Below are 15,598 nucleotides of genomic sequence, written 5' to 3' on the forward strand. Positions count from 1 at the left end.
GTGACGACCGCCTTGCCTGACCCTCCTAGCGCCGAAGGCAGGCAAAGGCTGCCGTGCCGAAGGAACGGAGGAGAGGAAGGCACCCAGAGGTGCCCAGAGGCCGGCCGGCCGGCCCGGCCCGTCCGGTTCGCCGGCTGGGCTGCTGGACTGCCGGTTCGTTGATCCCAGCGATCCCAGTCCGGGCAGCAGGCAGCACCGGCAGACCGATTCCGAGGGTTGCTCTCGTCGCTGTCTCTCTCGCACCTGCAGGGGACGCCCCATGAGCGCGAGAGAGACAGAGCGACGAAAACGGCTCTCGGAACCAGTCTGCAGCGGGCTGATCTTCAGCACCGCGTTCAGCACCCGTCACTTTACCCCGCAGTGCTGCCTTCCCGTTTCTGTGGCGCGCTTTGCGGTGTAGTGTCACCGGGCGAATGAAATGTTGTGGTGCGGCTTGCCGGCTTGGCGTGGAGGCGGTGCTCGTCGTGACCCGGCCGGCCCGGCCCGCGCAGTCCGCGCCACACATGTGCAGATGCATGCCACGACCCGCGCGTCTTCATTGCATTTGATGCGACCGTAAACCTGGCCGTCTCCGCGCTCCGCCTCGACGCCGTGTTCGCCAAAGTGGCGGAAACACACTCCGGCCGGCGATGCCGCGCCGTGCCATTGAGGAGCGGCCGACCCAGATGCAGACTGCCCGTAGTGCACGCGCGCACGCGCCAAGGGAACGGTCCAAAGCCCTGAGTCAGTCGGCCAGCTCGCTTGCTGGATTTTGTTTCCGAGAGAGTAAATGCAAAGCTGGCGGCAGGTTGCTGGGGCCGGCCCCGCGCGCCCCGCGCTCTCCGGGTCAGGCCGTCAGGCCCAGGCTGTGAGGGTCCTGAGGGATGAGAATGTCAAGGGAACACATCTTGTGACGACACCGGCCGGCTAACCCGCGGGCCCCGCGGCGCCTCGCGGCCCGTTGCCCAACGCCCCGATTGGTGGGCGGGCCCTGGGCCCCCTGGGCCCCCTCGGCCCCCGAGCCCCGGCCTTCTTATCGCCATCAGCCGCCTCGGCACCTCGGCGATGAAGGGACGCGACCAGCTCTGGAAAAGTGACACGCAATTCTCACACGGCCCTTGCGTCACGGCAGTCGCGGCCAGCCAGGCAGAAGCTGGTGGTACGCTGATTCCGAACAGTGCTTCGTCGCTCTATCTCTCTCGCACCCCGACGCAGCAACGCCCCGTGAGTGCGAGAGAGACGGAACGACGAGAGCGCTGCTCTGGATAGGCAACTTTCGCGACATCGCCCACCTCTGGAGCCGTCTCTGGAGCCGCCCTTGCACTGGAGGCGCGGCCCGAGGCGCCACCGACTCGGTTTGCTTCAGTGTCAGCGCCATTAGCACCTCACGCCCCCGCTTCCCACGCGGCGCCACGCGGCGTGTCTCTGTCGTGTGTCTAATTGTTGTTGTTGTTGTTGTTGCAGATCTTCTTCCGCGCCGGCGTGCTGGAGCAGCTGGAGGCGCAGCGCGACGAGCGCATCGCCGGCCACGTGGTGCGGCTGCAGGCACGCTGCAGGGGCTTCCTCGCCCGGAAGCAGCTGGCCAAGAGAAAGGTAAGGCCGGCCATTTGGGCGAACGCGCGGCGCGCGCGGATTTTCAAGCATTTCGGGAACGGGGCCCTGCCGCCTGGGGTGCTTGTTTTTGTTTTGTTTGTGTTCCCCTGGAATCCCGGCGAGTGAGTCGGAACGTTTAGGCGGAAAGCAAGTCGATGCGGTGTCCGTTGCATTGTAACACGTTCACCTCGCCGACCGCGCCGACCGCGGCCCCGTAATGCATGGAGTCCGCGCGGCACGACTGACTGACTGGTCTTGTTGACGACTCGCCGTCACCGGATGCACAGACAAAACGAAAACAAAATGGGGAACGTTTTGAAAAGCAAGTTCCGCCCGCTAGTTGTTTCAGTTGAGGGAAAATTTCGTGAGTCGCGTTTGAGTCTGGAATGAAAAGCCCCTTTCCTTTCCTTTCCCAATCTCCCTTTTCGGCCGGGCCTGCGCCGCGGATACACTGCTGTGTTGGCCACTTTCCTCCAGGCCTTGCTGCCATTGCGCGCCGCCTCGCACTACTTGCTCTGCTTCCTATCTGCTGGTCTCTGCTCTGGTATTGAATAGCAATTTGCCCGCACGGTACCCGTATGCTTCCTGTGGTCCTGCGGTTCTGTGCCTTGCCCTGCCCCGCCCCGCGGCCAGCAGCAGACTGTTTCCGAGAGTCCGTTTTCGTCGCTCCATCCCTCTCGCACACGCGGGGCGACCCGTATAGGTGCGAGAGAGGGAGCGCGACGAAAACGACTCTCGGAATCAGTGTGCTGGCCGCGGGGCCGCCGCTCTGCGCCCGTAGCGTGCGCTGCCTCGCCGATCTTGGGCCTCACCTCACCCCGCCCCGCCCCGCCCCGCCCCGCCCCGCGTGCTCGTGACCTGGATGGCGTGCAACAGCCGCGCTATCACGCGCGTGTGCCTTACGCAACGGCCTTATCGCGCCCCCACTGTCAGACAGGGGCACGCGTCGTAAACACGACTCTTTTTTTCGCTCCCTCGTTTCGTTGCTGTGCCATTCATCTCCGAAATTCATTCATTGAGTCGATCCAGGGTCCACCGCGGACTTTCCGTGCGTGCCCGTCGCGCGCTCTCGCTTCGTTCACGTCTCTGAGAAGCACGGAGTACGGAGCGCTCCCACCACGCTCTCCTCGCCAGGACGGCGCTCCGAAAGCTCCCAGGCAGAGGACGCTGCTGCGCGCCGCCCGGCCCGGCCAAGACGCCATAATTAAAAGCTAATCACTATTGAGCAGCGCGCTCCTTCAAAGGGGCCGGGCCCGCCCCGCCGGCCCCGCCCCGCCCCGGCCAGGGAAAGGCGCGCCCCGTCCCGTCCCTCCTGTCCCGTTTTTCGTGCGATGGAAGGGTTATTGCTAATTGATTTCGCCTGCAGAGTCACTGCTGCTCCGGCCGCTCGCCGCGTCCTTGCGTTCGTACTAACTGTAAACACCTCTCTCTCTCTCTCCTTGGCCCGCTGCAGGTCCAGGACCTGGCCGTGCGGTGCATCCAGCGCAACGTCCGCAAGTTCATGAGCGTCCGCGACTGGCCGTGGTGGCGTCTGCTGGTCCGGGTGACGCCGCTGCTCAACGTGCACCGCACCGAGGAGGAGCTGCGCGCCAAGTCGGTGAGTCGTCGCATTTCATGTTTCATTCATTTTAAATTAACTTTTTTTTTGTTGCAACGCGCTTTGAGGTCGCTTGCTGACGTGCTTTCCTTGCTCTTTGCAGGAGGAGCTGGAGGCACTTCGCAGCAAGGTGGACAAGCTGGAGGCCGAGAGGACGCAGATCAAGCACGAGAGCGACCGCCTGGAAGCCAAGGTAAGGCATTGTTGGACCGCCGTAAACTGGTGTCTGTCTGTGTGCGTTTGTGTGTGTGCGGGGCGCCGCGGCAGTAGCGCCTGACGGCGAACACCGCGGCAACCCACAGCGCGGCCCAGTCGGTTGGGCTGCCTAGGCCGCCCACAAGTAGTGCCAGGGGGTGGCAACGGCCTAGGCGGCGCGTGAAACGATGCTCCCCGCTCGGGCCGGCGAGCGACGAGCGGCCGACCGCTGTGCACGGTGTCACTAAAATCAACATAACTTCATCAAAACTTCATCAAATTGAAAAACCCAGGTCATTTTCAGCATCTACACAAAATTTCCCATTTGTATGTAGTCATGGTTTACAGTTTTAGACCCGTTCAAAATGTTAAATCTCGATTTATAATCAAATTTACCGGCAATTTTAGCCAATTCAATATTTTGCAACGACGAAAAAAGTTATTTCCGTTCGTTTTAGGTCCATACATGCAGCGAGCCGATTGTTGGCCTCCACTTCCCCTATTGCGTAAGCATACTGGAATGCCGATACGACATCTGTGACGGTCACGGTGGCCCATAATGTAATTTGCAAAATTAGACCAAAAGCAGTTAGACTGACTTTGGGAATATTTTTCGTAGCTCTTTCGCACTTGTTTATCGTTCTGCAATAGCCTATACCACGCAGAATTTAATTCTCTATCGCCCTGTGGTAACGGTTTTTCAAACGGACGTTTCAGTTTTCACATTTCGAATTAGTTTTAAAACACTGCAAACTAACCCTAAAAGTACACGTATTTGGTAAAGCTTCACTTGAATAAACTAGGTGTCGTATCGCAAATCTGACTTCACCACGTTGTAGAGCGGACAATTCTACATGCCCCCGTCAAGTTTCATCACAATCGGTTGATTGTGAAAAATATTCGAAAAATATTCCCAAAGTCAGTCTAACTGCTTTTGGTCTAATTTTGCAAATTACATTATGGGCCACCGTGACCGTCACAGATGTCGTATCGACATTCCAGTATGCTTACGCAATAGGGAAAGTGGAGGCCAACAATCGGCTCGCTGCATGTATGGACCTAAAACGAACGGAAATAACTTTTTTCGTCGTTGCAAAATATTGAATTGGCTAAAATTGCCGGTAAATTTGATTATAAATCGAGATTTAACATTTTGAACGGGTCTAAAACTGTAAACCATGACTACATACAAATAGGAAATTTTGTGTAGATGCTGAAAATGACCTGGGTTTTTCAATTTGATGAAGTTTTGATGTGGTTATGTTGATTTTAGTGACACCGTGCACAGTGGTCGGCCGCGCGTTGCTCGCCGGCCCGAGCGGGGAGCATCGTTTCACGCGCCGCCTAGGCCGTTGCCACCCCCTGGTAGTGCACCCGGTTGGGCGCTGGTCAACGACACGTCCGCCCCGCCGGCGTGCACCTGTCCGACGGACGCTGGGGCTCGTCTCTGCCCGTCTCCCGCCGCGAGGCAGGGGTCGCCGAGCTCGTCCGGCCCGGCAGCAGACTGATCCGGGGGTCTCTCTCTCTCGCTCGCACTCGAAGGGCGTCCCCCGTAGGGGCGCGAGAGAGACAGGCGAGAGGCAGAGTCCGACGGCGGCCTCCCTTTGTCCGCGTCCCTTTCACTCTCGTCATTGTTCGGCCGGCACTGAGCTGCCAGTCTGCGCTGCGCGGAAGCTCTGCTGGCTTGGGGCCTGGACGGCCGCCAGGCGCGGCGCAGCGGTGCAGCAGCACAGCCCAACCCCCTCGCGCACTTACAGTGTGGGGTACGCCCCCCCGCACGTCGACCGCCCGCCTTTCCCTCGAGTCGCTCGCCGGCGAATCAACTCAAAAGCAGCAGCGGCACCTTGACCTGGGCCCTGCCGGCCTGGGCTGCACGCCGCGGCCATTCCGGCGCCTCGCGGTGACACCCCTGGGCGTGGACGTCGACGCCGTGGTGCGGCGGCCCCGGCGGCGTTTTCGTGAGATAACTTGGCGCCAATTCAAACGTCCGATTATGTAACTGTCTCGGGATGAAACGGAACGGAAACGAAATAACGATCGCACCAGACGCCCCCCTCCCCTTTTTGGCGGGGGCCTGCGTGACAACGTGCAACTAATAGGCAGCCGATAGGACACATTTTTTATTTTTTTTGTTTCAAGACCGTGTGTCTTGCGTGTGAGAAATGACAGCAGTAAGCGATGGTGCGCCTCTGCGGTGTGCGAAGGGTTTGGCATGGTTTGGGGAACCCCGCCCCGCCCCCGCGCCCGTGAGTGTGAGTCACCCCGGGCGCGGCCTTGCCGGCCTTGCCCTTTGACAATAACTCGCTCGCTCCGCGGGTTTACGACGAACTAACCCGGCCTCCGCCGTCGAGTGCAGCCGCTTCCGCGCCCCGGTGGGGTTTGCGGCAGGTCGGGGTGGCGGTGCGGTGCGGCGCAGCAGACGACCCGAGGCAGCTGCGAGCGAGTTTGTTTGGAAACGGCGATAGTCGTTATTTTGGCGATGCAGTCGCCGAGTGTTGCTGGCTGGCTAAACAGTCGGACTGTTGCAGCTTCTCGCGTCGCAGAGGAGGGTGCCGTGTGCGTCAGCAGTCGTCATCGCCGAGGCTGTCGAGGTTGTCAATGATTGGCGTCGCTCGTCAATGGTGCTGGGGTGGGGCGGCCGGGCCGGCCGTGCTGGCGGGGCGGGGCGGGGCGGGGCGGCGTCTCGGTTTGAAATTAGCGCGCGTCCTGCTGCACCGCGCGGCACTTCCTGGATGCGACTGCGACGCGCGTTGGTTGGGACTTTTCCTCTGACCGAAAAGACGGACGGACAGACAGACAGACAGACGGGCCGCTGCACTGGTGGGGCCGGCGGGCGGGGCGCGGGGAAGGGCGGCGCTATGCTGCGTGGTGTATTTTTACCGGGCCAAGTGCCGGGCGGCCGGGCGGCAGTCGCGGGGGGCGGGGAGCAGGCGGCGGGGCGGGCGAGGTGGACATTGTGATTCAGAAATGCGACGTGTCGGAACGTCGCGGTCGCATTATTGAAAAACAAAAATAAAGCTGACAATGGCGAGCTGGCTCTTGAAAGGGTGGGCGGGAGAAGAAACATGGCGCGTGCGACTGCAGTGGGGCTTCTGCACTATGCGCGCTCTGCGCCCGCGCCCTGTCGTCAAGTGATTACTCCCCCGACTGCCTCGAGCCTCGAGCCTCGCGTGCGCACCGGCCGACGCAGTGCTGCACCTGCATGGTTTCTGAGGCCCGCTTTTCCTGGGGCTTGTCGTCGCCGTCGTCATCGTCGTGGGGGTGTAGTCGAGGCACTTCCCGTTGAGGAAACCCCGCGGTCTGCATCTCGCCTCCGTTTTGACTTTGACCAGACCGGTGGCCCAGAGAGGCGCCGGGCTGCGTGCTGCCGGCGTGTTGGCGGCGTGCCCTCTGGCTTGGGGTGGGCCCGGTTCCCCCGTCCCCGCCCCCCTCGCCTCGCCGCCGCGCCCTGCGACTCTGCGAGCCCTCTGGGTCCTGGGCCGTGTGGCTGCGCGGCGGCCAGGCCGGGCCAGGCCCCGCATCCCGCAGTCCACCGCCGCGTGTCCCGGGTAGCGTGCGGTGCGTCTCGGTGCTGGCGCTGCAGGCCGTGCTGGCCGTGCTGGCGAGGCGAGGGGCGGCGCGAGGGGCGGCGCCATGACGGAGCGCAGCGGCGGCGGCGGCAGGCTGTTCGGCGGCGTGGGACGCTCCTGGACCAACATGCGCATCGGCGGCTTCTCGCTGGAGCGGGGCGATGGCGGCGGCGTGGGGTCCGGGACGACGGGCCGCATCATCCTGCCCATGAAGCACGCCAAGACGACCGGCGGCCTGCCCGACATCCTGGAGCACCCGAGCCCCCGGCTGCACCGCGGCCTGCTGCCGCAGTGCCTGGTGCAGCGCTACCGCCGGCCGCGCACCAGCAACGGCAGCGTCAGCAGCATCAGCAGCAGCAACAACGGCTGCGAGCCGCGGCAGCAGCGCGCCGGCTCGGTGTGCTCGTCGTACAGCCGCACCTCCACGTCGTCGTCCCGGCTGTCTCGGTCGCCGTCGCCGCTGTCCTCGTCGTACTACTCGTCGATGTCGCCCCGCGCGCCCAGCAGCAGCGGCAGCAGCACGCCCGGCCGCCGCTCCGTGCTGTCGCCCACGCCGGCGCCCAGGAGGGTGTTCCCTCAGGAGCCGTCCGTCGCGGACCTGGACGGCATTGAAGGTGGGACTGCGACGCCCACACTGGAATCGGTCGCCGCCCTGGTGGCCGATTCCAGGCCGGGCTGAGAGGCACGCCTCTTGCTTGGGGTTGACGATGACGCGATGACGGCCCGCAGGCAAGGACGAGTCCCCGGTCGTGTTCGACGTCAACCTGTCCTTCGACCTGGGCTCGCCGCCCCCCAGCTTGTGCGGCTCGGTGTCCGAGGCCGCGCCCGCTACGACGCGGACGCGCGTCCACCAGCGCCTGGTGCCCATGGCCGCGCACCTGGAGCAGCAGACGGCCTCGGCCTTCCTCACGAGCCGCATCGCCAACTTCCTGCAGCGCACGGACCACGTCATGGAGGAGTGGAAGCGGCTGGGCCGCAAGGACCCCGACGAGGAGCTGCGGCAGATGCAGCTGTCAGGTGGGCGACGGCGACGCGCCGGTGACGGTCTCGGAGGCCCTCGTCGCGGTGCTCGGTGTGATGCTCTTGTCTGGCGGCAGGCGGAGTGTCTCGCAGCCGCAGCGCCGCCTCCATCATGACCAAGGCCGTCAAGTACTACAAGCAGCAGGCCGCCACGCCCAGCCGCTGCTCCAGCAGGGTGTCCAGCAGGGCCTCCAGCCAGGTGCGGTCGCCGTCCGTGTCCAGGGACGACGCCACGCTCTCGGAGCTCGACGAGGTACAGGAGGCGCGTGTTGCCTGCTAGCATCCCCCGCCTGCGCCGGCATGCTTCCCCTGCAAGCTGCCTGCCTGCCGCGTGCTGTTTGTTGGCTGCTCCCTGGTGCCCGTTGTGTCTGTCGGTCTCAGCTCGGCGCTTGGCGTGGTCTCCTCCACGCGGACCGCCGCGGCGCCGCGACGCGCCTCGCTGGTCGCGAACAACGCGGCCCTACGGCGGGTCCCGTCGGCCCCGTCCCGGGTGCCCCGACGTGGTGGGGCACCGGCCGCGCGGCGCGTCTCTTGACTTAGCGCCGCCAGGACGACGCTGCGCCGCCAGCAGGCCGATTTCGAACGGTCGCTCTGTCTCTCTCGCACCCCCGCGGTACGCCCCGCCCCGCGAGTGCGACAGAGAGAGAGAGACGGAACGCCCCCGCGGCGCCCAGCGCGGTCGCTCTGATTTGTCATCCTTTTTGTCGTCGTTTTTCCTCGTCGGTATCGGTGACGTGATGTTTTGGGGGAGGGGGCTCTACCCATCTCCGAGTCCCGAGCCTTCCCATGATACTGCGACGGCCCGTTATGCCGGCGTGCCGCGGCCTGCCCATGAAGGCTGCGCAAGTCGTTGTGGTGCCGTACCGCCGCCCCGCCTCGCCGTCCCATTGCGGTTTCGTCGCTAACGTTGAACGTTGTGACGGACGGCGGCATGGCGGCGTGGCGGAGGCATCGACCGCATCGCCGCGGCATGATGGCATCGACAGGCCGGCCTTCGAGGCCCTGGAGGCCCTGGAGGCCTCCGCGCGCATGCCCCGGCTGGCTGCGACAAGTTTGGAAAGGCGGCTGCAGACTGCACAGCGATTTGACGAGTCCGTCTGTCTGTCTGTCTGACCGTCCTCGGGCTTCCTTCCGTCCGCTCGCCCGCCGGCCAAAGATAGGGCTATTGTCAGTGGCTTTGACGTGCGTCTGGCTCGGGTCCAGCGTCCGCCGCGTCCGCCGCGCGCCGACTCACCTTACCGTGTCGTCCGCGCGCACGCCGGGAGGGCCTTCTTTGCGGCGGGGCGCGGCGCCGCGGCGCTGGCGAAATAACACGCGGCAGCCCACATCTGCCCTGTTTCGCTGTCGAGTGCGTTTCGAGGGTGCGGCGGTGCGGGGGCGGCTGCCAGTCCTGCTCTGTCTCTCTCGCACTCATGGACAGGTGCGAGGGAGACGAAAGCGACTCTCTGAATCGGCCTGCTGGGCCTTGGTGGCTAGTCTAGTCGGGCTGGTTCCGGCGGCCGTGGTGTATGTATGTATTTGCGCACGCTGGCTGGCCATGGCCGCAGGGCCACGAGGTTGTGGTGCGGCCAGCACGGCCACCCTCGTCCCCGTCAAATTAGCACCGTCATAACTTTGGCCGCCTCGTTGCTGCTCTTGTTCCCCGCACTCGCCACTCGCCCCGGGAACTTTAAAAGCTGCATTAATTCTGTGCGCTGGGCCTGCCGACTGCTGCACGGTAGCGGCAGGCTGTCTCTCTCGCGCTCATCATGGGGCGTCCGCTGTCGGTGCGAGGAGAAAAACAGTGACGGCCGGTCGTATTATTTGGTCGTTTGCAAATGCGATTGGACGATTTATCGCTGGCCGGCGGGGCGGTGGACGTGGCGGGCCTGGCGCCGGGCAGGGCAGCGTGGGCCGGCCAGGCTTGGCGGCGGCGTGTTTGGAAAGCAGTCGCTGGCTTTATGACTCCGCAATATGGCTGCGTGTTTCTTTTTCCCGCGGGAATGCGCGTGCATGCGCGGCATGTGTGCGAGCGGCAACAAGTAGTCCACCGGGCAGCCCAGCCCGGCCCGGCCCGGCCGGCCCGCGGCCACAAGCGCCCCAAGGTCGCGGCGGGGGCCCTCGGGGGCCGGCCGGCCGGCGGGGGTGGCGCGCGTTGAGAGCCGCGCCGCACGGACGTGCCTCGAGAGCATGGCTCCAACTACTCGACTAGCGGGCCGTGATATGAAACACATGCGCCGGCACGGCATCATCGCCCAGTGTGGGTCCGACGGGCACGTCCCGGGCGCCGCGTGGCGTCGCGTCGCCGGCGCCCCGGGAGTCGCTCTCGGTCGCCGCGGTCGCGTGGAGTGGAGAGCCCGTCGCGGTTTTAGGAGCCCCTGCCGTGCCGACGGTACCGACCTTGACACTGACCCCCGCGTCGCCGACTTGACTGCAGACGTCCTACTGCCGGTGGCGCGGCTCCGCGGCGGCTCAGCTTTTATTGCTGCACTTCTTGGACGTGGCCGGGCGGGGCGAGGCTCCGCAAAAAAAAAAGAAAGGTACCGCGGCGGCGCTTTACGAGCAGGGCCTTCTTGTGGCGGTGCGCGAGGGAGCCGCCTCGGTGCCTCGGCGGATGATCCTGCAAATCTTATCCTTTATCACGTAACTTTCCGGGCCGCTGGTCCGGGCCGCCCCGCCCCGCCCCCCGCCGCCCCGCGCCGCGCCAGCCAACTACTTTGACGGCTAGTTGCCTTTGTGGGTGCGCGGGTCCCTGGCGGCTCCCTCGCGGCTCCCTCGGCCCCGGCGGGCCACTCGGTCACTGACTGACTGGATGCCATCGCTCCGGCGCTCCGGCGTCGCGGCCGAGGCACGCCCAATGGGCTCGCCCGCCTACCATTCGGACCAACCACCATCGCCACCACTCCATCCATGTTAATTATTTTGATTATTTTTTTCCTGGGTGTGTTCGCTGGCTTCTCCGTATGTGTTTCGTGGCCTGCGTGCGTGTGCGTTTGTGCGTGTGGGTGTGTTCGTGTCCGCTCAATTGACCGTTTCTGCCCGTTGCCCGCAGCTGAGCGAGATGACGGTGGACTTGGCGGAGGAGCACTCGACCGCCTCTCTGGCCACGGACCGCCTCGAGGTGGAAGTCGCGGACCGCATTCGGCTGGAGAAGGAGCTGCAGGACGTGCAGGTACGCTTTGGTGTTATTTATTTAAATTTTGTCGCGTAATTTGTTTTGTGTTTTAACCCAATTTTTGACAAATTAAAAAAAAAATTAACCTAACATTCGACTAAAAATTTCACCCAAAAAAATACAATTTTTACTTTATTTTTGACAACTTTTTGACTTTATTTTTGACTCAACTTAAGTTTTTAAATTTGCCTGTCATTTTTCCCAGGGCCACAACAAGCGGCTGCAGCAGGCGACGGAGCGGCTGGAGCTGGAGCTGCTGCACGCGCGCACGGCGGACCTGAACGGCGTGCACTCGGAGGACGAGGGCGGCAGCGGCGACGGCGACGGCCCCTCGGCGGCGCTGCGGCAGCGCTACGAGCGCACCCTCAGGGAGCTGGAGTTCACCAAGCGGCGCCTGCAGCAGCAGCACGAGGACGACCTGGAGCAGCTCGTGGGCCTCAAGAAGCAGCTCGAAAAGAAGGTGCGCCCGACGGCCCGAGCGCCGCTTGACAATTTATTATTCAAATTGTTTTCGTCTGGTTTTTAATGGTTATGCTGATTTGGCCTTCAGCTGGCCGACGCCTACGAGGAGGTCGAGGAGCAGCGGCAGGTGGTCGGCCAATGGAAGCGCAAGGTGCAGAAGCTCAACGCCGAGACCAGCGACCTGCGCCTGCTGCTGGAGAACCAGGGCTCCAGGAACAACCTGCTGGAGAAGAAGCAGCGCAAGTTCGACTCGGAGCTGCAGCTGCTGCAGGATGAGCTTCGCCGGGAGCAGCAGCAGCGGGAGCGGCTGTCGCGCGAGAAGGAGATCGCCCTCGGGGAGAAGTACTCCATGGAGCAGAACGTCAGCGTGAGTAGTCGAGGTCGAAGGCAGCCTGCCGCGTAGGCAACCCGCCGCGGTCGCCTGCGTCGCAGCCGTGCGGTTGCCTACCCGGCACTCCGCAGGCGTCAGGCGGCCTAGTGGGGGGACTTGAAATTTGCGTGGGACGCCGCGGCGTCGCTGTGACGGCAGTGGTCTAACTGGCTGTTTCCTCTCCGCGCTTCCAGGCGCTGCGGCTCGAGCTGGAGCTCAAGGAGGAGAAGGTGGTGTCGCTGTCGCGCGAGCTGGACGAGCTGACGTTCGGCGGCAAGACGGAGGAGGAGGTGGCGCAGCTCAAGAAGGCCAAGCACCAGCTGGAGCACAAGTGCAAGGACCAGCAGGAGGAGCTGGACGACCTGGCCGGCCAGGTGCAGCTCCTGGAGCAGGCCAAGCTGCGCCTCGAGATGTCGCTGGAGCAGCTGCGCAAGGAGCACCGCAAGGAGATCGGGCAGCGCGACGACGAGCTCGAAGACGTGCGCTCCAACGCGCACAAGAAGGTCAAAGGTGAGTGGAGCCGCCAAGCCGCCAAGCGACCATCGCACGGGCCATTGCGTACTTCATTATGTTGTGTTTGCCTGTGAGTGCCTCGCTGATGTGTGACCGCCTCGCTGTTCCAGCCCTGGAGGCGCGCCTGGAGGACGAGCACGAGGAGCGGACGCAGCTGGTGCGCGAGAAGCACGAGCTGGAGCGGCGCCTGGGCAGCGTGGAGGAGGAGTGGCGCGCGCGGCGCACGCGGGACGACGGCCAGGTGCAGCGGCTGCGCCGGGACCTGCGGCGCACGCGCGCCCTGCTGGCGGACGCGCAGGCGCAGCTGGAGCGCGCCAAGGCGGACACGCCGGGCAAGGCGGCGCTGCGGGGCCTCCGCAACCAGCTGGAGGACTTGGAGCTGGCGCGCGCGCAGGCCGTCAAGTCGCGGCAGCTCGCCGAGCAGGAGCTGGCCGACGTGCAGCAGCAGCTGGAGGACGCGCAGCGCCTGCGCCACGAGAGCGAGGAGCGCGCCCAGGCCGCCAGTCGGGAGCGCACCGAGCTGCGCACGCAGCTGGAGGAGAACGAGGACGAGCTGTCCGAGGTGATGAACAAGTACCGCGCCGCCGTGCACCAGCTCTCGGCCGAGCAGGCCACGCTGCAGGACAGCGTGGCGCGCGTCGCCGAGCTGGAGCAGGAGAACGCGTCGCTGCAGGACCAGCTGGCCGAGCTGACGGCGCGCCTCGCCAGCGCCGAGACGCTGGGTGACCCCAGCAGCTCGCTCACGGCCAAGCGGCTGGAGCTGCGCTGCAAGGAGCTGGAGTCGCGGCTGGAGCTGGAGCAGACGACGCGCGGCCGCCTGGACACGCAGATCTCGCGGCTCAAGGAGACCGTGGACAAGCTGCAGAGCGAGACCAGCTTGCTGCGCGCGCGAGAGCAGTCCGCCCAGGACCAGGCGCGCAAGCTGCAGCGGTGAGTCGAGTCATCGTTCGGTTGGATTCCCAGTCGCTGTGCCCGTTCCCTACCGTCCCGTTGACTTACTTTATTGCCTCTCGCTGCCCTGCAGGTCGCTGCGCGAGGTGCGCGAAGAGAACTCGGGCTTGGGGGCGCGCGACGCGGAGGCCCTGGAGAAGAGGAAGGCGCTGGAGAAGCGGCTGGAGGTGGCCGAGGCCGAGGCCAGCTCGGCGCGCGGCGACCTCAAGGTGGCCCTGCAGCGCATCGACGACCTGCAGCAGGCCATCCAGGGCGACCTCGAGCTGGACGACAGTTCCGCTAGTGATAACAGTGACAAGTAAGTGTGGCGCGCATCCCTCTGGTCGCGGCGTGGCGTGGTGTGCAGTGCAGTGCAGTGCCCCCACCCAGTTTGCCCCCTCACCCCGATCTAGTTTGCTTGCCCAATCAGGCATCACTTTGATTGTGATCGCTCTATTTCTCATAAAAGTAGAAATGTCCTAATTGTTTGCTACATCATATTTTGGAATTAAAAATCTCAAGATCATGGTTGAGCCAATTAAATACATATTGTAGAACTGACAATAGCTTGTTCCCTGTTAACTTTTCTGTTGATTCCTAATTTCCCCATAAGATTTCAGCTTTAAACTTTGTGTTCAGATACCTTTTGCATTCCCACCTTACCTGCATGCTTTTTGTGTGTGAACTTGCAGTGATAACGATTCTGAAGGATCCGACGAGTCGATTGAAACATTCCTGGCCAACCACAACATGGGATCTGGCCGCCTATCTACAGCAAATTCAAGCAAAAGGTCATCATTATGTGAACGTAGTCCTCGACAGGAAAGAACTCCAATGTTTGATCTAAGCCCAAGGTATGCATTTTTATTTTCTGTTATTGTTGAGGCCATTTGGAAGTGATTTGTATATTCTCCAACATTTTAGAAGTGGAACAGTTTGATTGACTGCTATAATACTGTTGTTTTGTCTTCTTACAGATTAGGAGAACCTTGCAGTACACCAAAGGAAGACACAAGTTAAAACAAACCTGATCCAGTCATTAAGTAAGATGCTCATTTGTAGTAAAATGAAAATTTCGATTATTATGATGGTAATTACTATTACAATTATTATTTGTTGATTATTTTTTCTTGATAGTATGGTATGTGTATGTTGTTAATTCTGTTGTAATCCTGGTTAGGCTAGTTAAAAACAATTTTATTTGTCTGTGAGGCCGGTTTGATTGGTATTATCAAAAGTGCACTATTGCAATTTATTATCTGCTGTCATTTTTAGTATGGTTTTTATGGAAATTAATTATTCATGTTACTTTAAAAGTATCTAAGCCAATGTTGATTTCATTTTGCCTTTGATGGAGCTGAGCTCTAAATTCAGTTTGTATGAAAACTGTTTCAACTTTATTAGTAGGAGTGTTGTATGAGTTGATTTGTTTAAGAACATTGTGTTAAGAGATTTGTATCAAAGATCTTTTTATCTGAAAAAATAGTGATTTGCATTGATCGCTTTGAAAAAATGTTAAGCAATGGTTCTTTTTAGACAGCGTTTTAAAAATCCAGCTGTATGGCTCTTGATTGTTTGTATAATTTTACAGTACTGCTCATTTAGCATGCTTGCATTGCATTACATCAAGGTCATTCAAACTTAGTGTTCAAATGAAGAAACCGCTTGTGAAATGATTTTTTAATTTCTCAATCGGTTTCTAATTATGGCATTTGGTTTACGTGTTCCTCATTTTGATTAAAACTGCCACTTGTGGACCATGAGTTGACTGAGGCATACATGTTGCCAGCTCTTACCTTCATTTAGTGAAACCTTGTAGATTTGTGAACAATTTTAATGTATTTTCTCTGAACAAATTGTATGCCTGTAGCTGCCCAAACTTCTGTTTAAAAAGAACTGGTGTGTACTTACTGAAAAGCAACTTTGATAAAATTTTGAGGACGGTTTTTGTCTTTCTAGGATGAGATTTTGATTGTGTGTTAAACAATGCTTTTGAAAGCATTCCGTTTTTGTTAAATTTTTGAATGAATCTTATTCTTACTTGCAGCTCAGTTTCATTGTTGTTGTTTTTTCCTGTAAGTAATTAAACTTCAAGAGGTGTAAAATATGATGTATTTATGTATAAAGAAATATATTTAAGAGCAAGAATTATGTGTCTTTTCTATAACCCAACTGATAACTTGCTGCTGATGGACAGAAGGTTGAATGAAGGACAA

General features: G+C 60.8%; 1 protein-coding gene across 5 annotated transcripts in view; it reads left to right on the top strand.

Annotated features, from left to right (window-relative positions):
• The window catches only part of LOC117643183 (unconventional myosin-XVIIIa-like), a 77,379-nt gene extending 61,849 nt beyond the window's left edge, over positions 1 to 15,530 (top strand). For 2 of the 5 annotated variants that reach the window (XM_034381911.1, XM_034381912.1), the window contains 11 exons: positions 1,444 to 1,572; positions 3,026 to 3,169; positions 3,273 to 3,362; positions 10,985 to 11,104; positions 11,313 to 11,567; positions 11,658 to 11,936; positions 12,134 to 12,449; positions 12,563 to 13,382; positions 13,477 to 13,701; positions 14,075 to 14,236; positions 14,360 to 15,530. In XM_034381911.1, the coding sequence (XP_034237802.1) occupies positions 1,444 to 1,572; positions 3,026 to 3,169; positions 3,273 to 3,362; positions 10,985 to 11,104; positions 11,313 to 11,567; positions 11,658 to 11,936; positions 12,134 to 12,449; positions 12,563 to 13,382; positions 13,477 to 13,701; positions 14,075 to 14,236; positions 14,360 to 14,402 (2,583 nt within the window). In that variant the 3' untranslated portion in view covers positions 14,403 to 15,530. Of the gene's footprint in view, positions 1 to 1,443; positions 1,573 to 3,025; positions 3,170 to 3,272; positions 3,363 to 7,316; positions 7,548 to 7,662; positions 7,951 to 8,030; positions 8,207 to 10,252; positions 10,473 to 10,762; positions 10,894 to 10,984; positions 11,105 to 11,312; positions 11,568 to 11,657; positions 11,937 to 12,133; positions 12,450 to 12,562; positions 13,383 to 13,476; positions 13,702 to 14,074; positions 14,237 to 14,359 lie in introns of those variants that run through there. The other 3 variants (XM_034381913.1, XM_034381915.1, XM_034381914.1) reach the window with 3 other exon arrangements.
• Positions 15,531 to 15,598: the final 68 nt, after the last annotated feature.

The sequence above is a fragment of the Thrips palmi genome, unplaced genomic scaffold (assembly GCF_012932325.1).
Source record: "Thrips palmi isolate BJ-2018 unplaced genomic scaffold, TpBJ-2018v1 HiC_scaffold_16, whole genome shotgun sequence".
Taxonomy (NCBI): Eukaryota; Metazoa; Arthropoda; class Insecta; order Thysanoptera; family Thripidae; genus Thrips; species Thrips palmi.